At 39.1% G+C, this 27418-nt stretch overlaps 1 protein-coding gene and 1 long non-coding RNA gene across 3 annotated transcripts in view; one reads left to right on the top strand and one right to left on the bottom strand.

Moving 5' to 3' along the window:
• FIG4 (FIG4 phosphoinositide 5-phosphatase) overlaps nt 1-27418 on the top strand; it is a 135599-nt gene that overhangs the window by 7604 nt on the left and 100577 nt on the right. The window contains exons 1-3 of one of the 2 annotated variants that reach the window (XM_055114039.2): nt 2649-2899; nt 16483-16581; nt 17850-17973. In XM_055114039.2, coding sequence (XP_054970014.2) covers nt 2897-2899; nt 16483-16581; nt 17850-17973 — 226 coding nt within the window. In that variant the 5' untranslated portion in view covers nt 2649-2896. Of the gene's footprint in view, nt 1-2648; nt 2900-16482; nt 16582-17849; nt 17974-27418 lie in introns of those variants that run through there. The other variant, XM_003805509.4, reaches the window with a different exon arrangement.
• LOC134730545 (uncharacterized) lies at nt 18414-19364 on the bottom strand. The gene is made up of 2 exons (XR_010112333.1): nt 18692-19364; nt 18414-18642 (listed from the first exon to the last, which is right to left on the bottom strand). It is a non-coding gene; the product is annotated as an uncharacterized LOC134730545 (long non-coding RNA).

A 27418-nucleotide genomic window follows, 5' to 3' on the forward strand; every position in this document is an offset into this window, starting at 1 on the left:
TACCCTACTTGATCATGATTTATTACTGTTTTTATATATTGCTAGATTCTATATGCTAATATTTTGTTAAGAATCTTTGCTTTTATTAATACATTCAGGATATTGGTCTATCATTTTCTTAATGTCTTTGTCTGATTTTGATATCAGGATAACTCTAGCTTCATAAAATGAGTTAAAAAGTGTTCATTTTCTGAAAGTGATTATATGATTGGTATTGCTTCTATTTTTCAATGTTTGCTAGGATTCACCAGTGAAAGATTTGTGAATAGAGTTCCTTTGTGGGGTGAATTTTGATAATGATATCAATCATTTTCCATAACAGATATAGGGCTATACACATTTTCAGTGGACCTAGAATCAGTTTTGACAAATTATATTTTTCCAGGAATTTGTTCATTTCATCTTAGTTGTTGAATTTATTGGCATTAAGTTGCCCATAATATTCCCTTATAATCCTTTTGATGTCTATAGGATTTGTAGTAAAATTTTCACTTTTATTTCTGACATTGGTGTTTTGTGTTCTCTTTGATTTTGCTTTGATTCATCTTGCTAGGGATTTGAAAGAATAAACTTTTGACTTGGTTAATTTTCTCTATTGTGTATTTTCTGGTTAATTAATTTCTGCTCCTAGGCTTATTTTTTTTCCTCATACGCGTTTTTTTTTTGTTTGTTTGTTTTTTAATTTTTATTTTTTTGGAGACGGAGTCTTGCTGTGTCGCCCAGGCTGGAGTGCAGTGGCTCGATCTCGGCTCACTGCAGCCTCTGCCTCCTGGGTTCAAGTGATTCTCCTGCCTTAGCCTCCCAAGTAACTGGGACTACAGGCCCACGCCACCATGCCCGGCTAATTTTTTGAATTTTCGGTAGAGACAGGATTTCACCATGTTGGCTAGGCTGGTCTCGAACTCCTGACTTCAAGTGATTTGCCTGCCTCAGCCTCCCAAAGTGCTGGGATTACAGGTGTGAGCCACCGTGCCTGGCCTCTCATGTGCATTTTGGATTAATCAGTGTCTTATTCCGTTCAGGCTGCTGTAACAAAATCCCATCAACTAGTTGGCTTATGATTTTCACAGTTTGGAGGCTGGTAAGTCCAAGATCAAGGCACTGGCAGATCGAGTGTCTGGTGAGGACCTGCTGTGTCCACACACAATGGAAGGAGCAAATAAGGCTTCCTTGAACCTCTTTCATAAGTGCACTATCCCCATTCAGGAGGGCTCTGCTCTCAGGACTGAATCACTTCCAAAAAGTCCCACTTCTGAATACTATTGCATTAAGGATTAGGTTTCAACATATGAATTTTAAATGTTTGGGAGGACACAGACATGTATACCATAGCAATCAACTTATCTTTCTCTAGCTTCATAAGATAGAAATTTATGCCGTTGACTTAATTTTTTTCTAATATAAAACATTTAAAACTATCAATGTAAATTTAAAAGTAGTCAAAAGATTAATGACAGATGGTGAAAGTCTTAGTAGCCTGAACAACAGATAAAGCAGTATATCCTTACATGCAAAAATATCTTATAAAATCAATCTGAAAAATAAAACACCCAATAAAAAGGACAAGGATATCAACAAGTAGCTCACTAAAAAGAAGTTTGAATATGAAAAAATGTTCAACTTGCAAATAATTAAAGCAATAAAATGAAAATAGATTCCCTTTTTCCGCCTGTTAGAATGGCAAAGATTTGCCAAAGCCATTGCTGGGAAGTATTTGAAAGAAATGGGCATTCTTATTTTGGTTGGTGGGGGTGTATTAGAGGTTGAGTATCCCTAATCTGAAAATATGAAATCTGAAATGCTCCAAAATCCAAAATTTTTTTGGACATGACATGACACCGCAAGTGGTAATGCCAACAACTATGGATTGTCCACATGGGTGGCTGAGCTAGTGATGTCTTTGCTTTCTGATGGTTCAGTGTACACAAACTTTGTTTCATGCACAAAATTATTTAAGACATTGTGTAAAACTACCTTTAGGCTATGTCTATAAGGTGTATATGAAACATAAATGAATTTTATGTTTAGATTGGGTCCCATCCCCAGGATAGCTCATTATGTATATTTTCAAAATCTAAGAAAACAGAAAATCTTATTTACTTCTGGTTCCAAGCATTTCAGATAAGGGACACTCTACCTTTAATTAGTTATAAAGGAATTAGGAGACACATTAAGAAGCAAAAGAGCCAGTGGACAAGATGGGCTGTCTCTTGTCCTGAGCCTTCATTTAGAAATATAATTGGGTAGACTTGCTCTGGAGGCGAAGTTCAGGTCGTTATTGTTCTCTGTGTATAGAGGTGGATTTTGAGGAACATTTGGAGAGGAAAGGGAGCTGTGTTGGCAGATGACATGCAGGAAGTGTAGTTCCAGCTTGTGAGGGTTGGCCCTTTCCCAAACTAACCTATTCTTTTTGGCACCTAGCACCTTCAATATGCTCCTTAGCTCTTGTGACTCGTCTGTGGTCCCTAATATGCCTTGTGGCCCAGGCCTAACGCAGCACTAACAGTCATACAGCCCAGTGCAACTAGGAGTTTCCAGCAGAGATTCAGCAACCTGAAGTTATCCTGGGTGAAATTGCAGTTTGCCTTTACAAGAAGGTGCCCTTGCTTAATATGTGATGACATAGGGACCTTAGCATCACAATAAGTGACCATTTCATAACAAAGAAATGAACACATAATAGTTGACGTTAAAATTGGTAGCTAAACAGAACTAGGTCTGCATGTGTCTATTTTGCAGGGGACGGGGAGATGAAAGTTATTAGGATAATTTTTACTCTTACTTGTTCAAGATTGTTAGCATATATGTATGCATTTATTGCCTGCCTTGTTCCAAAAGGATTTAAGGAAGCTCCCTCCCACCCTCATCACAGAAAGTAGAATAAAACAAGAACCACATGGTGAGGAAATGCACCTTTCTTAATTAGCCTTGATTTGTGTAATCAGGGAATGGGAGAGAGCAATATAGGGTGTAGTTGACTAAGGATTGGAAAAGGAAACCAAAGTATATAAAGTGAGAGAGAGAAACAGCGATTATATTAATAACTGGTTTAGAGTGTGTGGTTGGAGGTGACATTCACATTTGTTTCTACAGAGGATTTGAAGCTTCCCCAGAGTAAAGCCCTGAAGGTCAAATGGATAGCCTTGCAGACCTCTCTTGAGACTCACTTCCCCTTTCTGGGCGGCATTACCCAATTACTGGGATTACTGGACTAAGTGAGGAGGCAGTCTTGCAATACTGTTAGATTGGGAGAAGCAACTTCATGGTGCTCTTTACAAATAATACATTTAATCTGAAAGTTCAAGTGAAGTTTAACATGAATTGAAGCTGTCATACAACCTAAAATTTCTTTCAAGAAGGCTGATTTTCCTCCCTCAGATGAAAAGTGAGTGATTAATTAGCCTGTCATTATAAAAGAAGATAATGTTAGTAGATACTGAATTTCCTGTTAAATGGATTACCTATTGTATTCTATTTGGATTTCACATATATATTTTAGAAATACTCATCTTTATACCAAGTCACCTCTATTAAAGCTATATTGAAATTGTAAGCTTTTGCCTGAACAATGACACTTAACTTTCAGAAGAGAGCCAGCTTAGCTCATCTTCTATCTTAACAGGTATTATTTCAATGTAGCTTTTTTCTTTGGTATCCTAATTCTCCACCTGAACTCCTGCCAAATCCCAAGCCCCAGCATATCTACAAACACACAAACCTTTTCCCTAGTGGTGTTGATTCGTAGGCACCTACTTGCATGTATATATGCCTTTAGGGAGTCTGGCTGAGGCATGCCTGATCTATGGAAATCCTGTGTGCTCCAGTTACTGCTCCCTTTCCTTCCCTATTCTTCTTGGATATTTTATTTATCTCCTTTCCCTACCATTTGAACTAGGGGCCCTTTGCTTCTTCAGACTCTGCCAATACTTGAGATGACTTTTCTGTCTTCTTTCAATCCCTAGTTCTTACTACAAATTTGTAATAAATTGAACCCTGACTTTCCCCTAGATGTAAACATCTCTCAACACATTCACACCCCTTAAGTATTCTTCTGGGTTTCATCTTGAAGCAATGGCTTTAGTCCGGACTGGATGCTCCCAAGGCCTGCACTACAGCCACCATTCTGGGGTTTCCCTTCACCGTTACCCTATATCATATTCTCTATGACAGTTTCCCTGTTTTCCTGGATCCCATCACTTCCTGTTTCTTGATTATGGCCTCGTTTTGGTAGAGTACTTCCTTTAATTACTTCATGAGAAAGGGTTCATAGAAGTTCATTTTTTTTTTTAAGCCCATGAGTATCTAAAAATGTCCTATGCCACCCTCAGGTTTGATTGATAAAATAAATACTGAATTAAGGATTGGAATGAATTTTCCTTTAGAGTTTTGAAGGCCTTATGTCATTCTCTTCCACCTTCCAGCATTGTTGCTGAGAGCTTCTAATGTTACTCTGTTCTTGATCTTTAGTTTGAAGCTTGTTTTTTTTTTCTTTTCAGAAGCTGTGCTAACTTCTTTTTGTGCTCTCTTCTTTTTATCTTCTTCTGACACTACAGAGGTATCAGGGGCTTCAAATTCCCAAGCCTTTTGGAGGTTCTATTGTGTAAATTGGATTGCTTCTTGACTTTTCCATTGCCAGTTTAGGAGTCAGCTTTGTTACACATGCTTTTCAGTTTCAAATGGTTTTTATTTTTCTCCTTTATCTTCTTTGTTCCTCCTTTTGCTCTTGGGGCTTGAGCCTAAAAACAAACATAAAAAACTTTACTATGGTTTTAGTAAGATGTTTGGGAGGACCAGAGGTGTCCACTCCTCCATCTTTATCCAGGATTCTACCTGTTTTGCACCTCAGACTTCTCTGTTGTGGATCTTGCCCCCTCTCTGTCCCTGAGACTGCCCACAGAAGGGCCACTCACAAGCGCCTGTCATCAGATGCTCTGTCCTTATCGACTTGACTTCTCAGCAGCATCTGATGTGACTGCTTTCTCCTTTCCCAGATGATCTTTCTTTGCTTTGACGAGTCCACCTCGTGCTGGGGTTTTCTCATTCACCAGCCATTCCTCCCAATCTTCTCAGCTGGTTCCTTCTCCGTATCCAGCCTCTAAATAATGGAGTTCCTCAGGCTAGCTTTTTTGGGCTCTCGTCACTCTCCCTACTCTCTCTAGTAGGTTTAACCCAGTCCCATGGCTTTAAATGCTGCATACATGCTGATGGCACCCACTGAGCTCTTTTACCCACTGAGTTCTCACTTGGCCTCTCTGGGCATGTTGTGAACAGAACTCTTGGTTTCCCTTCAAACCTGTTTCTTCTCCAGTCATCTCGACATCAGTAAGTGGCACCATCATCTAGCTATCTGCTTAAAGGTAATTGGATCTATTACTCTCCTTCCTAATCCCATCTACCAGTAAGTTATATATCCAAAATATATCTTCAGTTTATCTTTTTCCTCAGGCATCGAGCCTAGTGCCTGACACATATGAGGCATTTACTAGTCAGTGGTCCAATGAGTGACATCAATAGAAACACCAAGAAAATGTATGTAAAAAAATGTGGGCTTGGGGCCAGGCATGGTGGCTCATGCCTGTAATCCCAGCACTTTGGGAGGCCAAGGCAGGTGGATCATTTGAGGTCAGGAGTTCAAGACCAGCCAGGCCAACATGGCGAAACCCTGTCTCTACTAAAAATACAACAACAACAAAAAAAATTAGCCACGTGTCGTGGTGCACGTCTGTAATCCCAGCTACTTGGGAGGCTGAGGGAGGAGAATTGCTTGAACCTGGGAAGCCAGGACGCGGAGGTTCTGGTGAGCCAAGATCACACCACTGCACTCCAGCCTGGGTGACAGAGTGAGACTCCATCTCAAAAAAAAAAAAAAAAAAAAAAGTAGGCTCTTTAAAAATGGGGAAGTCATGAAAAACAAAGCCTGACGAACTATTCTAGATTAAAAGATTTAAAAAGATGTAACATAACTTTACATAAAGATATGTAATACATGATCCTTGATTAGATTCTGGCTTTATCAAATCCAGCTATAGAGGGTATTATAGGGAGATGGGGGGAAAATTGGAATATAAATTGTACATATATATTGTATTGATGATATTATGATTATGTGTTACGATACCTGCAACTCATTTCCAGAGGTTCAGAGGAAGAAAGCGTCTATCAGGAGTGGGGGAGGGAGAAAACAAATGCAACAAAATGTTAACAGTTGGTGAGTCTAGATGAAGGGTATATGGGTGTTCATTGTACTGTTCTGTTGTCTTTGAAGATTTTTTTAAATTAAAAATTGGGAAAAAAATCAACAGTGGAGAAAAATTTAGTGGAGGGAAACTTTAGGGAAATTTTTAATCCCCAAAATGCTGAGGTCCATTTTGAAACATACTATTAAATGTAACAAAGGCTGAGGATATACAGTGTTGATATATTCAATAGGAAGGAAATAAGAACGAGTAGAAACAAGGCCTTTCTGGAAGTTACCTCTTAAAAAATTGGTGTGAAAGTGGATGGTCAGCGGCCCACCAGAGGGCAGTGCAGGCAGTGATTCCGCGGTCTACAGTAGGCCCGCTGAAAAGCAGGGGTTTTCTTTCCCTCATAACTGGCTCCACATGAGGTCGCTATTCTCTGCACAAAACGTTTTTAGGATTCTTAGACTGTTTGAGAAGAGAGAGAATGCGGGTAGGTATAGTGCTTCCCATTTCTTTCCCTCCACTCTGATCTATTTCCAGATTCTGTGGGTTTTAGCCTTTGGCTCCTCTGATTCATGGATTCTTTGGAAGGATCTAGATATTGGAAGTACAGATCTGCCTTCCTAAGTATGTGTTTCGAAGTCCAATAATGCATTTGCCCATGAGCATGTCAGGATTTATATCTGTTTTTAAAATCACAAACTGCCAAAGTATCATCCCATTGCAATTAATCTTTAGGTTTCATAGGATTTATTAAAATTCTGTACAACAAACCCCTGTGACACGAGTTTACCTATGTAGCAAACCTTCACATATACCCCCAAACCTAAAATAGAAGTTAAAATTAAAAAATAAAATTCTAGGGAATTTCATTTAGGGATTTTACCTCTTTTAAACCTAGGATGTTCCTCCTTACTGAGTGGTTGACTTAAAAGAGCCATTTTTCTATGTGCTTACCCAGAAAAGCTGGGTTAGTATAAATGTCTTAGAAAATTACCCAGCACAGAAATGATTACTCTTTGGTACATAGTTGTTCTTTCACCTAACACTTAGCCAATGCCTGAGGCACCATATTGTGCTACTAGACTAGGGAATTAAAATCCACAGAGGTTAAGGAGTTAGCCCCAGTCTCCCGAGGTGCTTATAGTAGGGGGCAGACAAGCCCCAAACAAATTTAGACAAGACTTTCAGAAGTAAGTACTACATTTAGATAGAAACAAAAGTGCTTTGGGGAGAACAGGTGATGAGTAGGGATTGGTGCAGGTGGACATGGGTGGTTCACTGGCCTTGTCTTGGCTCAGTGCCCAAAGTCCTGCTTAGAGGTTCCTCAAGGCCAAATTCAGAATCAGGACAACACCAGCCTGCTCTGACCATCCCCAGATAAGTCAAGTGCCCTTCCTGTGTTCTCATGGCATCTAGTTCATGCCTCTGTTATAGCATGCTATTCATGATTGTCAATTTGCATGCTCTTCTCCCCCGAGGACATAGACTGACTACTAACGGATTGGCGCATTCTCCCATTGTGGGTCCATTCTGGTCCTGAACATGCTTTCCTCCCTTTGAGCTACTCTCTGTTTTCCTCTGGCGTTTGTCTTTTTCCTCAAATACAACGGCATAGTCTCACTGACATCTTACAAAGTGAAGGACAGAAAAGGAACTAACACTTATTGAGTGTCTTTTTTGTGCTGACTGCTGTGGTCACTGTGTTAGGTGCTTTGTGAACGAACATTTTCTCGCTTATTCTTGTGCCTGTAACAAACATACCAGTTTCTTCCCTTTTCAGTTCTTTGCACTTGCTATTTCCTCTCCTAGAAGCCATTTTTTAAGTCCTCAAGAAGGGCTCCCTTTTCTGCTAACAAGCACGTATAGTTTACAAACCATTCTTCTTAGGTGAACGTTGTTAGATTGGTTACCCCCTCTCCTCTCAGTGGTGGGTGGGTAGGGTGTCACGGACAGGAATTAGCTGAAGCCTGGCTGAGATTCTTTGACTTCCTTTCTCTTCCTGTTTGCCTGTCTGTCTAACTGCACCCCCAGTACATCGAATCCTGTCACTGGATGTCCCAACTTAGTTTACTAATTTTTATTATAATTGCTTTATTTCTACCTCATTATAACTCATAGTGTCATCTAGACTGTACCTCTCCTAGGAGATGAGGGATTGAATTTCTTGACTAGCTTTCCTCTTGAGGTCAGGCTAACCCATCATTTTTAACAGACTGTTTTGCTCTTCATAACCTATCAGTAAATCAGACCTTTATAAACTGATGTGTGTGTGTGTATGTATATATATGTATACGTATATATATACATATATACATACATACGTATATATATACATATATACATACATATATACGTATATATATACGTATATACATACATATATACGTATATATATACGTATATACATACATATATACGTATATATATACGTATATACATACATATATACGTATATATATACGTATATACATACATATATACGTATATATACGTATATACATACATATATACGTATATATACGTATATACACATATATATACGTATATATACATATATACACATATATATACATACATATACATATATACATATACATATATACACATATATACATATATATACACATATATACATATATACACATATATACATATATATACACATATATACATATATATACACATATATATACTTAATAGTAAAAATTCCATGTATTTCTACAGATTTAAAGTTAAAACTATATCCAAGTGTTCATGTTGTAATATACAGTAAATTCTTACCTTTTAAAGTGTTACCTATTCTTGAAGGTTCAATTCTAGACCCAACTCGTCTGACATTTTTCTCATCTATAGTAAACCACATTAATCTTTCCTGCGCTGATTTCCTGTGGTCTACATGCTTCATTTTGGCCTTTAATATCGAAAGACTTGTTTGTTATTTAGTTGCTTTGTGTATCTACACCTTATATGTCCAATAGTAAATGGCACAATGTGAGTTGATTATGGCAGTGTTTTCTCAATTTTTGCAATGTTTAAAAAGTGTCACTTTTTAAAGGACTTTTTGAAGCAAAATATCTTTATTTTTGCTAATTAAGTACTTATTTTTTAGATATAATTTTAGAATAATTCATTTCATTTAGTTTTTCTTAAAAGCATTTTCATTTAAATATATTTTTCTACATTTTGATTATTCATTTTATTCTCAGTATTCTTTTTTTTTTTTTTACTTTTAAGTTTGGGATACATGTGCAGGTTTGTTACCTAGGTAAAACTGTGTCATGGGGGTTTGTTGTACAGATTATTTTGTCACCCAGGTATTAAGCCTACTACCCATTAGTTATTTTTCCTGATCCTCTCCCTCCTCCCACCCTCCAAAATACCCCAGTGTCTGTTGCTCCCTCTGTGTGTCCATGTGTTCTCATCCCACTTGTAAGTGAGAACGTGCAGTATTTGGTTTTTTGTTTTTGCATTCGTTTGCCAAGGATAATGGCCTCCAGCTCCATCCATGTTCCTGCAAAGGATATTTTTATGGCTGCATAGTATTCCATGGTATATATGTACCACATTTTCTTTATCCAGTCTATCACTGATGGGCATTTAGGTTGAATCCATGTCTTTGCTATTGTGAACAGTACTGCAGTGAACATACACGTGCATGTGTCTTTATAATAGAACAACTTCTCTTCCTTTGAGTGTATACCCAGTAATGGGATTGCTGGGCCGAATGATATTTCTGTCTTTAGGTCTTAGAGGAATTGCCACACTGTCTTCTACAATGGTTCAACTAATATACATTCCTGCTAACAGTGTATAAGTGTTCCTTTTTCTCTGCAACCTTTCCAGCATCTGTTGTTTTTTGACTTTTTAGTAATAGCCATTCTGACTGGTGTGAGATGGGCTTTCATTGTGGTTTTGATTTGCATTTCTCTAATAATCAGTGATGCAGAGCTTTTTTTTTCATATGATTGTTGGCTGCATGTATGTCTTCTTTAGAAAAGTGTCTGTTCATGTCCTTTGCCCATTTTTTAATGATTTTTTTTCTTGTAAATTTGTTTAAGTCCCTCACAGATGGTGGATATTAGATCTCTGTCAGATGTATAGTTAGTAAAAATTTTCTCCTATTCTGTAAGTTGTCTGTTTACTCTCTTGATAGTTTATTTTGCTGTGCAGAAGCTCTTTAGTTTAATTAGATCCCATTTGTCATTTTTTGCTTCTGTTGCAATTGCTTTTGGATCTTCATCATGAAATCTTTGCCTGTGCCTATGTCCTGAATGGTATTGCCTATATTGTCTTCCAGAGTTTTTGTAGTTCTGGGTTTTACATTTAAGACATTAATCCATCTTGAGTTAATTTTTGTATGTGGTGTAAGGAAGGGGTCCAGTTTCAATCTTCTGCATATGGCTAGCCAATTCTCCCAGGATCATTTATTGAATAGGGAATCCTTTCCCCATTGCTTGTTTTAGTAAGGTTTGTCAAAGACTAGATAGTTGTAGATGTGTGGCCTTATTTCTGGGTTCTCTATTCTGTTCTATTGGTCTGCGTGTCTGTTTTTGTACCAGTACCATGCTGTTTTGGTTACTTTAGCCCTGTAGTGTAGCTTGAAGTTGGGTAGCATGATGCCTCCAGCTTTGTTCTTATTGCTGAGGATTGTGTTGGCTATTTGGGCTCTTTTTTGGTTCCATATGAATTTTAAGATAGTTTTTTCTAGTTCTGTGAAAAATGTCAGTGGTAGTTTAATAATAGCATCGAATCTGTAAATTGCTTTGGGCAGTATGGCCATTTTCACAATATTGATTCTTCCTATCCATGAACATGGAATGTTTTTCCATTTATTTGTGTCATCTCTGATTTCTTTGAGCAGTGGTTTGTAGTTCTTGTAGAGATCTTTCACCTCCCTAGTTAGCTGTATTCCTAGGTGTTTTATTCTTTTTTGTGGCAATTGTGAATGGGAGTTTGTCCCTGATTTGGCTCTTAGTTTGACTGTTGTTGGTGTATAGGAATGCTAGTGATTTTTGCACATTGATTTTGTGTTCTTAGACTTTACTGAAGTTGTTTATCAGCTTAAGAACCTTTGGGCTGAGACTGTTGGGTTTTCTAGAAATAGAATCATATTATCTGCGAAAAGGGATAGTTTGACTTCCTCTCTTCCTATTTGGATACCTTTTATTTCTTTCTCTTGCCCGATTACCCTGGCCAGCACTTGCAATACTATGTTGAATAGGAGTGTTGAGAGAAGACATTCTTGTCTTGTGCCAGTTTTCAAGGGGAATGCTTCCAGCTTCTGGCCATTTGGTATGATGTTGGCTGTGGGTTTGTCATATATGGTTTTTATTATTTTGAGGTATGTTCCTTCAATACCTTGCTTATTGAGTTTTTAACATGAATGGATGTTGAATTTTATTGAAAGCATCTGGGTCTATTGAGATAATCATGTGATTTTTGTCTTTAGTTCTGTTTATATGGTGAGTCACATTTATTGATTTGCATATGTTGAACCAACCTTGCATCCTAGGGATAAAGCCTACTTGATCGTAGTGGATAAGCTTTTTGATGTGCTGCTGGATTCAATTTGCCAGTATTTTGTTGAGGATTTTTGCATTGGTGTTCACAAGGATATTGGCCTGAAGTTTTCTTTTTTTGTTGTATCTCTAACAGGTTTTGGTATCAGGATGATGCTGGCCTCATAGAATGAGTTAGAGAGGAGTCCCTCCTCCTCAGTTTTTTTGGAATAGTTTCAGTAGAAATGGTACTAGTTCTTCTTTGTACATCTTCTAGAATTCAGCTTGGAATCTGTCTGGACCTGGATTTTTGTTTTGTTGTTGTTGTTGTCATTTTTTGCTTGTAGGCTATTTATTACTGCCTCAGTTTCAGAGCTTATTACTGGTCTGTTCAGGGATTGAGTTTCTTCTTGGTTCAGTCATGGGACGGTGTATATGTCCAGGAATTTATCTATTTCTTCTAGATTTTCTAGTGTATGTGAATAGAGGTGTTCATACTATTCTCTGATGGTTGTTAGTATTTCTGTGGGGTCAGCATTAATATCCCCCTTGTTGCTTCTGATTGTGTTTGTTTGAATATTCTTTCTTTACTAGTCTAGCCTCTGGTCTATATACTTTATTAGTTTTTCAAAAAAAAAAAATAGCTGCCAGATTCATTGACCTTTTGAATGGTTTTTCGTGTCTCAGTCTCCTTCAGTTCAGCTCTGATGTTGAGTATCCTTGTTAATTTTGTCTTGATGATCTGTCTACTATTGTCAGTGTGGTGTTAAAGTCTCCCTCTATTATTGTGTGGGAGTCTAAGTCTCTTTGAAGGTCTCTAAAAACTTGCTTTATTATGGCCGGGTGTGGTGGCTTATGCCTGTAATCCCAGCACTTTGGGAGGCTGAGATGGGTGGATCACAAGGTCAGGAGATCGATACCATCTTGGCTAACACGGTGAAACCCCGTCTCTACTAACAAAATACAAAAAATTAGCTGGACGTGGTGGCAGGCACCTGTATTCCCAGCTACTCAGGAGGCTGAGGCAGGAGAATGGCATGAACCCAGGTGGAGCTTGCAGTGAGCCGAGATTGCGCCACTGCACTCCAGGCTGGGCGACAGAGCAAGACTCCATCTCAAAAAAAAACAAAAAACAAAAAACTTGCTTTATTAATCTGAGTGTTCCTGTGTTGGGTGCATATATATTTAGGATAGTTATATCTTCTTGTTGAATTGAACCCTTTATCATTATGTAATGCCATTCTTTGTCTTTTTTTTTAAAGCTTTGTTGGTTTTAACTCTGTTTTGTCAGAAACTAGAATTGCAACCCCTGCTTTTTTCTGTTTCCCGTTTGCTTGATAGATTTTACTTTGTCCCTTTATTTTGAGCCTGTGGGTTTCATTGCATGTAAGATGGGTCTGTTGAAGACAGCATACTGATAGGTCTTAGTCCTTTATCCAGTTTGCCACTGTGTGCCTTTTAAATGGGGTATTTAGTCCATTTACATTCAAGGTTAGAATTGATACGTGTGAACCTATCATCAGGATGTTAGCGGTCATTTTGCACACTTGTTTATGTGGTTGCTTTATAGTGTCATTGGTCTGTGTACTTCAGGGTGTTTTTCTAGTGGCTGAGAATGGTCTTTCCTTTCCATATTTAGTGCTTCTTTCAGGAGCTCTTGCAAGGCAGTTCTGGTGGTAACAAATTCCCACAGCATGTTTGTCTGAAAAGGATGTATTTCTCCTTTGCTTACGAAGCTTGGTTTGGCTGCATATGAAATTCTGAGTTGGAAATTCTTTTCTTCAAGAAGGTGAATATTGGCCCCCAATCTCTTCTGGCTTTTAGGGCTTCAGCTGAGAGGTCCACTGTTAGTTTGATGGGCTTCCCTTTGTAGGTGACCTGACCTTTCTCTCTAGCTGCCTTTAACATTGTTTCTTTCATTTGGCCTTGGAGAATATGATGATAATGTGCCTTGGGGATGATCTTCTAGTGAAGTATCTGACTGGGGTTCTCTGCATTTCTTTAATTTGAATGTTGGCTTCTTTAGATGGGTTGGGGAATTTCTCATGGATGATATCCTGAAATATGTTTTCCAGGTTGGTTCCATTCTCTTTCTGGTATACCAGTGAGTCGTAGAGTCAGTCTCTTTACATAATCCCACATTACTCAGAGGGTTTGTTCATACCTTTTCATTCTTTTTTTTTCTCTATTCTTGTCTTATTTCAGAAAGCCAGTCTTCAAGCTCTGAGATTCTTTCCTCCGCTTGGTCTGTTCTGCTATTAGTACTTGTGATTACATTATGAAATTCTTGTAGTATGTTTTTCAGTTCTATCAGGTCAGAAATGTTCTCTATGCTGGCTATTTTGTCTGTCATGTTTTATCATGATTTTTAGCTTCCTTGGATTGGGTTTCAACATTTTCCTGTAGCTCAATGAACTTCATTTCTATTCCTATTCTGAATTCTATTTCTGTCATGTCAGCCATCTCAGCCAGGTTCAGAACCCTTGCTGGAGAAATAGTGCAGTTGTTTTGGAGGAAAAAAGGCACTTCTGGCTTTTTGAGTTGTCAGAGTTTTTGCACTGTTTCTTTCTCATCTTTGTGGGCTAATGTTTCTTCAATCTTTGAAGCTGTTGACCTTTATATGGCCTTTTTTTCTTTTATCCTATTTGATGACCTTAAGGGTTCGATTGTGGGATCAGGTGGATTCAGTCGACAGGTATTGTTTCTGGAAGATTATAGGGGGCCAACGTTCAGCTGCCAACTCCTGGACTGTGTGCTCTAACTCTGGAATACTCGTATTGGGCTCTGACTTTGTTCTCTGGCTCCTCGAGGTTAGGTATCCGATGCGCTGAGGGTGCCAACGTGTAGTGACTGCTGGTCACTATGCTTTGATGGGTGGTGTCAGCCAAAGCATTTCATGGTGCGGTGGCGGTGGGATATGTCTTCATTCGCATGTGCCAGTGGCAGCGAAAGCATGGTGGCTGCAGCAGGGTGCCAGCAGGTGCCTGCCTCCATGTGGGCATTCACAGCAGCAGCAGAGGCAGCATGGCTGAGGGGGTGGGGGAGGCCCTGCTGGTGACTGTGCATGCAGTCATCATGGTGATCCTGTTAGCACAGGGGCAGGGCACTGGTAGGTGCAGGTCTATATACACTCTCTGTGTGCTGCAGGCAGTGGTGGTCACTGAGGGCTGGGGAAGGTCCACTGGCCTCTGTGCGTAGTTTCATTCCCATGGCAGCATTGGCACAGGGGTGGGATGAGGACGGGGCAGGCTGGCTCTGTGCCCACCAAGGCTCCAGCTGCAATGGCAGTGCAGCTGAAGGAGGGAGGTGGATTGCACCCCCAACTGCAGCAGTGGCAGGACAGGGTACATGCGCACACGTGCACTGGTAGGGCAAGGAAGACAAAACCCACCTGCGCACACACATGTTGGCAGAGTGATGTTGGAAGTGGCGGTGAGCCTGCGGGAAGCTGCAGTGGAGGGAGGGAGAGGGTGGGCTGCTGGGTGGCCGTGGGGGCCACCCCACTAGAGCTCTTCACCAATCAGGTGCCAGTCCACCAGCACAGGGTCTCTGATGCAGGCCCCCAGGACACCTAAGGCTTCCCTGCAAGCAGGGCTGGGGCCCTGGGAGAGAGGTCAGCAGACCAAGGGGTGCTCAGGTCGACTGTCCAGTCTGATGGGCAAGAGCGCCCTGCAGAGTTCAGGTCCGACAGTTCCCCTAGGGCTAAAGTCTCCTATGGGAACAAGTCAACCCTAGGGGGATGAGTGTCCCTGGCTGTGCTCCACTACAAATGCTCCCATACCAAACCCTCTGGGCTCTGCATAAGCCAGCGTGTTGCCCCTACCACTTCTCTGAGCAGCTCTTCCTGCCAACTCGAGTGTCTGTGATGGTCAGGGAGTCTCCTTCTGTCAGGATTCCAGAGGCCTTGGCGAGAGTAAGTTTCTCCTTACCAGTTCAACTCACCCATTCCCCCAGAGTCACTGGGGGCCAGGAATGAATGCCAGTGCATGGTAGTCCCATGCAGGGTTCCCAGCTTCTTCCCTCTTCAGCCCAGCTTCTGTGTCTTCCCTCCACCACTCTCAGTGCCTTCCCTCTGAAGATCTGTTAGGAGTGCTCCAGTTGTCCTGGTCCCTTGGTGGCAGCTGTTCCGCCTGGCTGCCTCTAGTCAGCCATCTTGCCCAGCACCCCTCCAGTATTTATTTAATAAGACTAATGTGATTGTGTTTAGTCAGAATGCTCCAAGGAACTGTTTTAGGAAAGAAAGAATGATGATAATTTCTTGTAGCTTATCTATAAAAGGTCATTTGGGAAGGACAACCATTTTAATCATTTATGGGACTTTGGGGTAGATTTTATAGTTACTATATTAAAGACATTTGCAGACATTTATGAAAATTTGTAAGTAGTTTTTTGATAAGCTGTCAGTACTTTAGTAGCTATAATTGCCTAAGCATTCCTAATTATATGTTGAGCTTTCGAATTTTTACCAGAGCTTCTTCCTGGTAAAGCTTAAACATCAGCCTCCAATCAGTTAGATTAATCTCTAAATTTATGACAATTAAATTCATCTGACCTGGTTACTGGGCACATTTCAGACATCAGACTGATCTTTATCATGAAACCACTAGGAATATTTTAATTTTAAAATTGACCTTTTGGAGTCAGCTTTTCTTTAATCTGCCAGTTATACATAACAGAAATATTTCTTTAAAAAGTAACCTGACTTTATTAATGTATTTAATTTCAAAAACTGAAGTGGTATAAAATGTGTATAGGGCAAAATGCCTTGATAAACTAATGACATTCCTTTTTATTTATAGAGATACTTTCTAGTTGGGAGCAATAATGCAGAAACGAAATATCGTGTCTTGAAGATTGATAGAACAGAACCAAAAGATTTGGTCATAATTGATGACAGGGTAAGTATCCTCCAAACCTGACTGCAAAAAAACTTTAATACCTGTTGTTTAAAGGACATGAAATATCCTTACAGTTTTTAGTGATATATTATTTTTATCATAAATCTAAAAGTTTCCGTTATTTTTCTTGGTTGGCTAGAATTTGAATCTCCAATCTGATTTCTAGAAATCACTGGTGTCAAGAAGTATGCCAGAATTATACTTTGCCCCTTGTTTTGACTTGTTTTCGAAAACACACTCTTAGGATAAGATAATGAGTATTGTTTCTTAAAGAGGGCTGACATTTTAAAGATTCAGTGTAACTTAATATTGCATCTGCCAAAGAGACGATCTGTTATGGTTCTTTAATATCAAGCTACTTGAAGTCAGGGAGGACTTCTATGCTACAGACTTTATTTTCCTCCTAAAAATCACCTCTAGGACCTTTACTGATGATTTGCTATACACTAAGGAAATGTTAAGCTGTTCTTATCCAGAGTTAGATTATCCAGAGTCAAGAATACAGAGGCTGAAATTCAGATGTCACAAAAACCTGAAGCTGTTAGTCAAAAGTGAAATACTATATGGTGGTTTGAACAGTTAAGTTTAACTTTTCACACAAAAGAACTCAAGTTATCTTTTGTGTTGAAATTCCTGTCTGTGAATATTTCGGAATTCATAAAGATTCCTGGTTTCTCAAATATGTAGTAACTACAGTGTGGAATCCATTTTCACTAAGCTACTTGTAACAAAACTATTTTCTGTGTTGTAATAATTTTAGATAAATTCTTTGTTATGATTTCCCATGCTACTCCTGGGGTCCATTCTACTCCCCACCTATCTGAGCATTTTTAACAATATAATGTAATGGTTCTTGGCTTTATTTGGAGATGGGAGCAATTGGTCAGAGAGCCCTTTGAAATGTTAAGAAAATCTATGGGCCTTCTTGTTAAAGATGCACATTTACTCAAAATTTTGCACATAGTTTTAAGGGATTCATGGACTCTTGAAATTTACCTGTAGATCCCTTAAATCTCTGCATCTCTGGTTTAGAGTATAAGGTTTGGACACTTTTTTTAGTATAGCAGCATGATCCAATAACCAACCTTAATTGCTAATGTTAAAGAACTTGTTAGCTTTTTAAAATTGTAGCTTACTTGTGTACTATTATATACTTCTGTATGAAATAGCTGATGATGCTTGTAGGTAACTTTTTAACTTTCAGGCACAAATAATAAATAATCTAAAGTCTAAGTACAACCTTACAGAGTAAATGTGCTTATTCTTAGCATGTCTATACTCAACAAGAAGTAAGGGAACTTCTTGGCCGCTTGGATCTTGGAAATAGAACAAAGATGGGACAGAAAGGATCCTCGGGCTTATTTCGAGCGGTTTCAGCTTTTGGTGTTGTGGGTAAGAAATCTGCCCCCCTTCTTACAATCTCTTGTTTTTTGTTTTTGTTTTCTCTACATAGACTACTTAAAGGAGTTTATAAGGCTATAAAGCTTTAAAATTATAATTACCTGTAGCTTTGGTTATTTAAAACTTCATTATCCATCAATCAGATAGCAAACAGTGTTTCTGTAGCATCTGCTTATGCACTTAGCACTGCTCAGTTTTATTTAGGATACAAACAAATATCAAAATGTTTTTGGCCTTTGAGGAAGTTGCTGTCTGTCTCATTGATGAATGAAAAAGTAAAAATTAGCTTGGACTGGACTGTAAACATCCACCCTGCCATTCATCAGCTGGAGTAACAAATCACATAAAACTGGATTTAAAATTAATAGGAATTTCTCCTGAGGTTAGTCTATAGTTATAAAATGTCATAACCCCCTTCTTTGGATGACTGCTTTTTTTTTTTTTTTTTTTTTTTTTACTCACTGAGAAACTTTGGTTTCTAAAATCACAGACCATCAGAAACTTCACTGTTTGAAATTGTGTTAGTAAGATAAAACATCCCACATTTACTTGGACAACCCAAGTCACTGTGACACAGAGAAGCAGCTTTGGTTTACCAACTCAGGTGCAGAGCTTCAGAGACAAGGTTTCTGAACACAGTAGTCCATAGATATGATGATTCTGTTGTTTTCAAGGAAACAGGACCCTTGGTCTACTTCATAGTCCAAACGTGTTGTTTTCAAGGAAACAGGACCCTTGGTCTACTTCATAGTCCAAACGTGATATTGATCTCTTTAAATATCACCTTGCTTTGGTTTGAGCCTCTTCATTTAAATTTTACCTAAGCTCCACCTTTCCCCCAATTCTGTAATAACTCCTTTACTTTAGCAAGATGCTCCATGGTTTCTCTGATATGCATTGTCCCTGTTTGTGGTGGATCAATAAACCTGTCTTTACTGTACTATGGGTTTGTCCCTGATTGGTCTGTGGCAGAGGACAAAATCCAATGTACATAAAACAACTCTAAGATTATAAGTAAGAGCCAAGCTGTGTAGTATGAATTAAATGGTGTTGGAGGTCACAGAAGAGGTAAATTACTTGGACCTGGAATGGCCAGGGAAGATTTCCTATAGTAGATGAGACTTGAGCTGTACCTTGAAGGAGGAACAAGGTATGGATAAATGCAGAGAAGAAAAGAGGGAACTCCAGTAAGGGTGACAGCAGAGGCACATGCATGAAGGTACCCAGAGGTGCTGGGAATGCTGGGGAGTAGTCAGGCAAGGCCAGATTGCTTTGGGCTTTGAAAGCCAAAGCAGGGGGCTATTGTATTTTAGCATCTCTGCTGCCAGCACCTTATTTTGAGTCTTTTTTTCTGTAAACACTTAGGAAATTATCTCTGTGTTTCTTAAACCTACTGGACTGTGTGTAATATTAAGTGGTTGTATTGGTTCGTTCTCGCATTGCTATAAAGAAATACCTGAGACTGGGTAATTTATAAAGAAAAGAGGCTTAATTGGCTCATGGTTCTGCAGGCTGTACAGGAAGCATAGCAGCTTCTGCTTCTAGGAGGCCCCAGGAAACTTACAATTATGGCAGAAGGGGAAGGGACAGCAGGTGTGTCTTAGATGACTGGAGCTTAATTAAGGAAGGGTGGGGGAGGTGCCACACATTTTTAAGCAACACTTTTAAGCAACCAGATCTCATGAGAACTCTGTATCACGAGAACAGCACCAAAGGGGTGGTTGTAAACCATTCAATCATCCACCCCCATGACCCAGGCACCTCCCACCAGGCCCCATCTCCAACAATGGAGGATTACAATGGAACATGAGATTTGTGTGAAGACACAAATGCAAACCATATCAGCGGTTTCTACAGATATTAACAAAATTAATATGGACTTGACTATGCTATATGTTTTCAGATTCTTATTTTGGGTCTTCTGTTTAGCACTTTCTATTTTGTGACTGTATGTCTATGAAAACTTTGATTATATTCTGCCATCCTTGGAGTTTGCTTTTCTAAGAATACTGTCGTTGCTCTTCATACGTAATCCCTTTAGGCTCATTTTGTGTGTTAGGTGGCTGCAGGGGAAGGTAAAGAGTAGTATAACATGACTGGTTTCTTCTCCTCAGGCCTGGCCCCTTTTCTATGCCTTTTGCTTAGTCTTGAGAAGGCCCTTGAGGTTACATGTTGAATGGATGAGTGTTTGTGGGAATGTGTATGTCTGTATGTGTCATGTGAGTTCATGTGCTTAAATGCCATAAATGCCAGTATGTTAAATTCCACTTTCAGTCCTGCTTATATTTTAAATTTAAGAAAAAAATACTGTAAATAAAATGTGTTTAAAATATAGTAGACTCTAATTTAAATAATAGTTACTTAATAGTTTAAGCTTAAATGTTGATACCTTATTACATTTTTTTTTTTTTTTTTTTTTTTTTGAGACAGAGCCTTGCTGTGTCACCCAGGCTGGAGTGCAGTGGCGCGACCTTGGCTAACTGCAACCTCCACCTCCCGAGTTCAAGCCATTCTCGTGCCTCAGCCTCCCGAGTAGCTGGGATTACCAGTGTGCGCCACCATGCCTGGCTGGTTATTGCATTTTTTATAGAGATGGGGTTTTGCCATGTTGGCCAGGCTGATCTCAAGCTCCTGGCCTCAAGCAATCTGCCTGTCTCAGCCTCCCAAAGTGCTGGGATTGCAGATGTGAGTCACTATGCCTGGCCACAACTTTTTTGATAGGCATTTCGTAATGTGTATATACTATTGAATGCCTTATTGGCCAAATTTTATTATTCAAAATTGAAGTTTTCTTGATGATTAAATGTAACAAAGTGAAAATCACTTATTGAACTGCGTGGGTTTTGTTTTGTGTGTTTGTGTCTGTGTGTGTGTGTGTTTTTTTTTTTTGAGACAGGACCTTGCTCTGTCATCTAGGCTGGAATACAGTGGCCAATCATAGCTCGCTGCAACCTCAACCTCCTGGGCTCAAATGATCTACCTGCCTCAGGCTCCTGAGTAGCTGGGACTACAGGCATATGCCACCACGCCCAGCTAATGTTTTTTCTTTTCTTTTTTTTTTTAGAGGTGGTGGTCTCACTTTGTTTTCCAGGCTGGCCTCAAACTGCTGAGCACAAGCAATCCTCCTGCCTTGGCCTCCCAAAGTGTTAGGATTACAGGCATAAGCCACCGTGCCCAGCCTGAACTGTGTTTAAAAATAGCTGTCCTTGGGTATTCCAGAGTTGTATTGGGCTGTTTGACTTTACATTAAATGGCCTCTAGACTGCTGGACTGTTTTGTTTTTTTTTAATACTTTGGTCACCTTTTATTGTTCTTGACATGTTTGCTTTTAGCATATTCCTAGCCTCATTTTTAATCTATTGATAACCAAGCTTGTAAAACTAGAACTTTTCTTTGAATCAATTGATAACCAAGTTTGTAACCAGACGTTTAATTTACACACAAGTTTTGGTTAATAAACTCTGGGTGAGGGCTGAAGGTGTCCCCATGTTTCTTTTAAAGGTGACATTCTTAGCTATTTCTGTTGAAGTTAGAGCCCTTTTAGCTTTGAGACTGTGCATGTATGGTGAAGTCACTGTAAGATTAACCTGCAAGTAAAGTAAGACAATAATGTACTGGTAAACATTTAGTATTTTTATGGAAATGTGCCTTATGTGTCCTACTTCATCATGTAAATAAAGTTAAGAATCCATGAAAAGTAAACAGGGAGTAATAAAAGTCTACGATTTTTCTAGTACAAGCTTAGAAATGTAGTGGATACTGAAATTATTAACACAAAATACTTATCTTTGAAAAATGTGTAGTCTAGTTGTTAAAATAACACGTGTGAAATGACTAGAATGGTTGTGTTCTATTCTGTGGCTAAAATATTTTCTTCACTAACTTTTTGAACATGCTGAATTGGTGGAAAATATTTTTGTTGGAATGTTTTGGATTGTTGTCATGGTTTATTTAGTACACGTCATGAGAATCTAGAACAATACTTCTCTAGGATCTGTAATAAAGGACCATTTTTCTCCCCCTCCCTCACATATATCACATGTTGCAGACCAACACCACATGTGACTTAAAACACGAGTTTAATACTATCCAAACTAGTCTATGCCCTGTGTGAGGGCAGATTCACTGATCATGCACACAGATGTTGTGGGGCAATCTAAATTGTTCTAAAGTTTCTAAATCCTTCCTCTCAATTTGTTTACTTGTCTTTTCATGGGCCAGTTCTGAAAGCTCATGGACCAGCACTGGTCCCTAGGCCATATTTTGAATATTACTGACCTAGAGGGTTTTCCTTGCTATAAACGGATTGATCCAGTCTTGTAGCTGCCTGGCCAATTCCTGATCTGTTCCTTTGTTATTTGACAGCCAGCAGGAAGTTTGGGAAACCACTGGATGGGATCGTGAGCATCCATCACTAAGTTGTTTTATGTGGTCCTAGGGCACATGAATGGAATGACCTATAGTCCATACTACTCAGTTCTGTTATCATCCCAGCTCCTTTTGATACATAGCCCTTAGGTACGTGTCCTTTTTCTGCCACTGTCGTCTGTCAGACGACACTCTTCTAAGCCTCTAGTATGTTGAAGGGGAGTGGCAAAATAAGAAGTGTCAATACGGTACACTGTGATGGACTAAGCTATTATTTAAAACAATACCCTTACAAATAGACTGCAGATCCGAGATAACAGTGAAAACACCAAAAAAGTGTGAGTCTCAGACTAGTTAGGGGGCAGTATGATTTGATAGTAAAGATGTCACTTTGGTTCCAGAGAGCTCTGTTGTACAAAGGCACTGGGTACCTTGTGGGGGGTTTTGGTCCTTCTCTGCTGGAGTGCTGTTCTCACTGGAGGCTTTCAAGATAATAGCTGGCTGGCATGGTGACCCCCCATACAGGATATTACACTATTCCCTGTTAGTGGGCTGATGAGGGTCCTCTCCAGCCACCAGAATTGCATACTACTCCATTCTCTCTTATTGTCCTTTTTAATATACTTTGCTTGGCTTCCCTCTCAAGTGACACAGCCTTTTTTATTTTGGAGAGAGAAATCACTTTTGCATGATGACCATCATCTTGTCTTCTGGAAAGTACTCAGTGAAATTGGTTTGGGGTCAGAAGTACATAGAATGAAGATGAAGAAACTTGTTCTGGTGTTCATCATGTTAGAGGGATGAACAGGCTGATTCTTGGTGGATGTCTATGCCAAACTGAAGCCTTTAATTGTTGAGAGACATTTCCAATTGGTAGTAACAAGGAAGTGGAAAATAATCTCATTTATAATATACTGAAGCCATTTGTGCTGGAAGAAGAGTGTCTCTTTTGTGCAGTATGTTTACTTTCCCTTATACAAATTATGAAGGGAAGTGTAGAATGATATAAATAGCCTGGCGCTAAAAACATAAAATTAAAATTCAATTAGAATGCAGGTTGAGAGAAATTATTACTAAGAATTTTTATCTAAAAAATAAATATACAGTAAGAATAAAAGGAAAACTAATTTATCTTGTAAATATTTATTATTTAATCCCAATTACATTCCATTTTTAAGTTTTTTGGTGTGTGTGCTGCTTCTGAAATGCTTACTTTTGTAAGTTTTATATTTCTGAAAGGATGACTACTTCCTAAGTTGCTTTTAGTGAAGTTGTCATCAGCTTTTTTTTTTCCTTCCTTCCCATTCCTGTGTCCTTCAACTTTAGTGAGGTCATTTTTGGCTAGTCTCTAACCTTTTTTAAAAAACACTTTGTGTTTTGTGGATTTCTAAAATACAAATATTTTTCATTATTTTAATAGCATTTTTTTCGCAGTGGCATGGCCGATAAGATTCTTGAGGCATCTTTCCATTATAGATTTCAGCTCATTTATGTTAATGTATTCAATTAGTCATTCTTTTTTCATCAGCTGAGAATAGCAAGACATAGATCATAGGTATTTGCCAATTCTAGAGCAAAAATTCAGACAGAGCACCAGGATCCTAGCTTAGACTTTATAGACTATAACACTCTGAGAGAGAGACACACACACACATACAGAGAGAGAAACAAAGAGAATGTATGTGTAAGAAAGTTCATTTTGAAAGATAGCTAGATATAAGATTCTTATATATATATATATTTTAGTACTTTATGGCATCCCTCTTCATTCTGGCTTTCATTGCTTCTGATGAGAAGACAGCTGTATATGACTGTATCTAGCTTGCCCTGTGAGTGAGTGAGCTGGGCAGGGATGGGACCTTGTGTTCTTGGCCTGACATGCCTGGAGTAGAGCCTCTACCCTGTGAGTCGGTGCTTGGTTGAAGGAAGGAGCCCAGACCTTAGCCATGCTTGCCTGGAATAGAGCTTTTACAACACAGAGTTGGTGGGGATGAGAAAAGCTGGTGGCCTACCCCTCATGAGCAGCAATTGTGGTCCTAGACTGGGAGCTGGAGAGAGAGGAAGGAGCCCTGCCTTCTTGGCTGCACCTGCCCAGAGTAGATATCCTGTCACGCTGAACTGGGAGGCAGTGTGGAAGGGGAGCAGGCCATGATCCAAATGCCACAGACTTGCTGTTCTTAACAAGATTTATTAGATTTTCTTGGATAAATGTTTCTCCACTTTCTGTATGCCCTTAGGGCAGTTTCCAGAAACTTTTAATGTTTTCCTTTGTTTTTATTATTTTTACTAGTTATGGTTGTTTTCCTAGGAAGGAGTCTGCTGAGCTCCTTGCATTGCTATTTCAGAAGTGTCCCCTCTTCCCCACCACCAAGAAAGTTAGTTTTAACTCCCAAAGCAAAGTTCAGGGAACCTGAAAGTTTTTGACCAAGATTGTATGGCAACTAGTGTGTTGCTGAGAATATAATGCTGCTGAACATTAATGTATATGGCTCTTTCTTTAGTCACCAATATAGAACCTCTATATTCTAATGATCTGACATAAAATATAACTCTATTTATAACTCTCCAATATTCATTTAAAAACTGAACTATCAGAAATGATATTTGTGGAAGATTGCATGAAGGATATGTAATTTACTTGATACATTGTTTTGTTTGCCCAACCTATTCACTTTCCAGGGAACTGGCACCATGTCCCCTGGCCTCATCTAGGCCACCTAGTTATCATATAAAATGGCTTCCAATGCTGCATGATTCTATTTTTTGGCCATAGTTGATTGGGCCTGGGCTGGGCACCTGAACCAAGTTGGGTCGGTCCAAGTTCTTCCCCAGGAATTCTGAAATTGAACTTGATAAAAATGTCCTTTTCTTCCCAGTAAAGGTTTTGGATGGAAAGCCCAGAGCTGTCAGCAGTTGTGTTTCCTACCACATGATCCAGAGAAGTGGAGGAGCTTGGTCTATGGAGAGAGAGAAGAATGGAGTAGATGTTCGGAAACATATCTTGACTAGGCTTTTTCTGAGGCCCAGTCACACTGTTTCCCATGTGTGGAATGGATCACTTCAGGATCCTTAATATAAATTCCTTTTTTTAGTTTAAGCTGGCTCAAATTGGTTTTTGACATTAATTATCAAGAGTCCATGAAGTTTGTTCTTTTGGGCAATATTTCCCAAAATATGTTCCTCAGAACGTATATCCATTGGTTTTTGTTGTTGTTGTTTTAAGGCAGGGGGTGGGAGGAGGTTCCATGAACAAACGAATCTGGAAAGGCACTTGGTTTTTATTTCCCATCAAGATTCACGGTGTACTTTAGCACAGTCCTATAAGGTTCTCAGGATTTTTGTTTTAAGTTTCTTAGTCCAGTATTATTTGCTCACTGCCACTCCTCTCCCCGCTGGGATTCCATTAACTAATATTTCATGGAGAACACATTTGGGGAAATGTTACCAGAGATACTTAGATTTTTATCTTCAGATGAAATTAGACCTCTGTTCAGCTGTGTACCTTGCCTGCATTCTTTTAGTTTGTAAAGAATTACATTTATTGAATTGTGCCTTGGCATATGAAACAGCATTGAGAAATGTGTCCTTGACATCGCTGGAGAATTCTCCTGAGGTTGTTCTCTACAGCACATATCTTTTTATGTGGACTCACTCTGAAATTGTCTCCCAGTTCTTGTAACTACTGTAGCTTCTCCAAGTAGTGGTTTAGTTTTTATCTTTCAGCCACTGTGCATGGTATAATTGGATGTGTGTTCCTCTTTGCATTATCTGTTAGAAAATGGAGAGCCAAATGTGGGGAATAGTACATAGGATCTTAAGATGCATTCTTATGTACAACTTTTATTCTTGGACTCATCTTACTATGTTTTTAAACATTATTTCTTTTACTGTAATTTCCTCTTCAGTTTTATAATCCTTTGTGTGTATGTGTGTGTGTGTGTGTGTGTGTACATATATATATATATATATTTAATTTTGGTAAAAAACAGAATTTACTGTCACAATCATTTTTAAGTGCACAGTACAGCAGTGTTAACTGTATGCATCTTGTGCAACAGATCTTGAGAATTTTTTCATCTATGCAAAACTAAAGCTCTATACCCATGGAACAACAACTCCTCTTAATCTTATATCTATTTGTGCTTAAGGCACCTCAGTCCTATTTGCAGTGAGACTAAGAGGAATGAATGAATTAAATTGTTTAGAGTAATTTTTTTTTTAAATTTAAGTTCTGGGATACATGTGCAGAATGTGCAGGTTTGTTACATAGGTATACACACGTGCTGTGGTGGTTTGCTGTACCTATCAACCCACCATCTAGGTTTTGAGCCCCACATGCGTTAGGTATTTGTCGTAATGCTCTTCCTCCCCTTGCCCCCACCCCTCGACAGGCCCTGGTGTGTGATGTTCCCCTCCCTATGTCTATGTGTTCTCATTGTTCAGCTCCCACTTATGAGTGAGAACATGCTGTATTTGGTTTTCTGTTCCTGTGTTAGTTTGCTGAGAATGATGGTTTCCTGCTTCATCCATGTCCCTGCAAAGGACATGAACTCATCCTTTTTTATGGCTGCATAGTATTCCATGGTGTATATGTGCCACGTTTCCTTTATCCAGTCTATCATTGATGAGCATTTGGGTTGGTTCCAAGTTTTTGCTATTGTAAATGATGCTGCAGTAAACATATGTGTGCATGTGTCTTTATAGTAGCATGATTTCTAATCCTTTGGGTATATACCCAGTAATGGGATTGCTGGGTCAAATGGTATTTCTGGGTCTAGATTCTTGAGGAATCACCACACTGTCTTCCACAATGGTTGAACTAATTTCCACCAAAAGTGTAAAAGTTTTCCTGTTTCTCCACATCCTCTCCAGCATCTGTTGTTTCCTGACTTTTAAATGATTTCCATTCTAACTGGTGTGAGATGGTATCTCATTGTGGTTTTGATTTGCATTTCTTTAATGATAAGTGATGATGAGCTTTTTTTCATATATTTGTTGGTCGCATAAATGTCTTCTTTTGAGAAGTGTCTGTTCATATCCTTTGCCCACTTTTTGATGGGGTTGTTTG

Source organism: Pan paniscus, chromosome 5 (genome assembly GCF_029289425.2).
Source record: "Pan paniscus chromosome 5, NHGRI_mPanPan1-v2.0_pri, whole genome shotgun sequence".
Classification (NCBI taxonomy): Eukaryota; Metazoa; Chordata; class Mammalia; order Primates; family Hominidae; genus Pan; species Pan paniscus.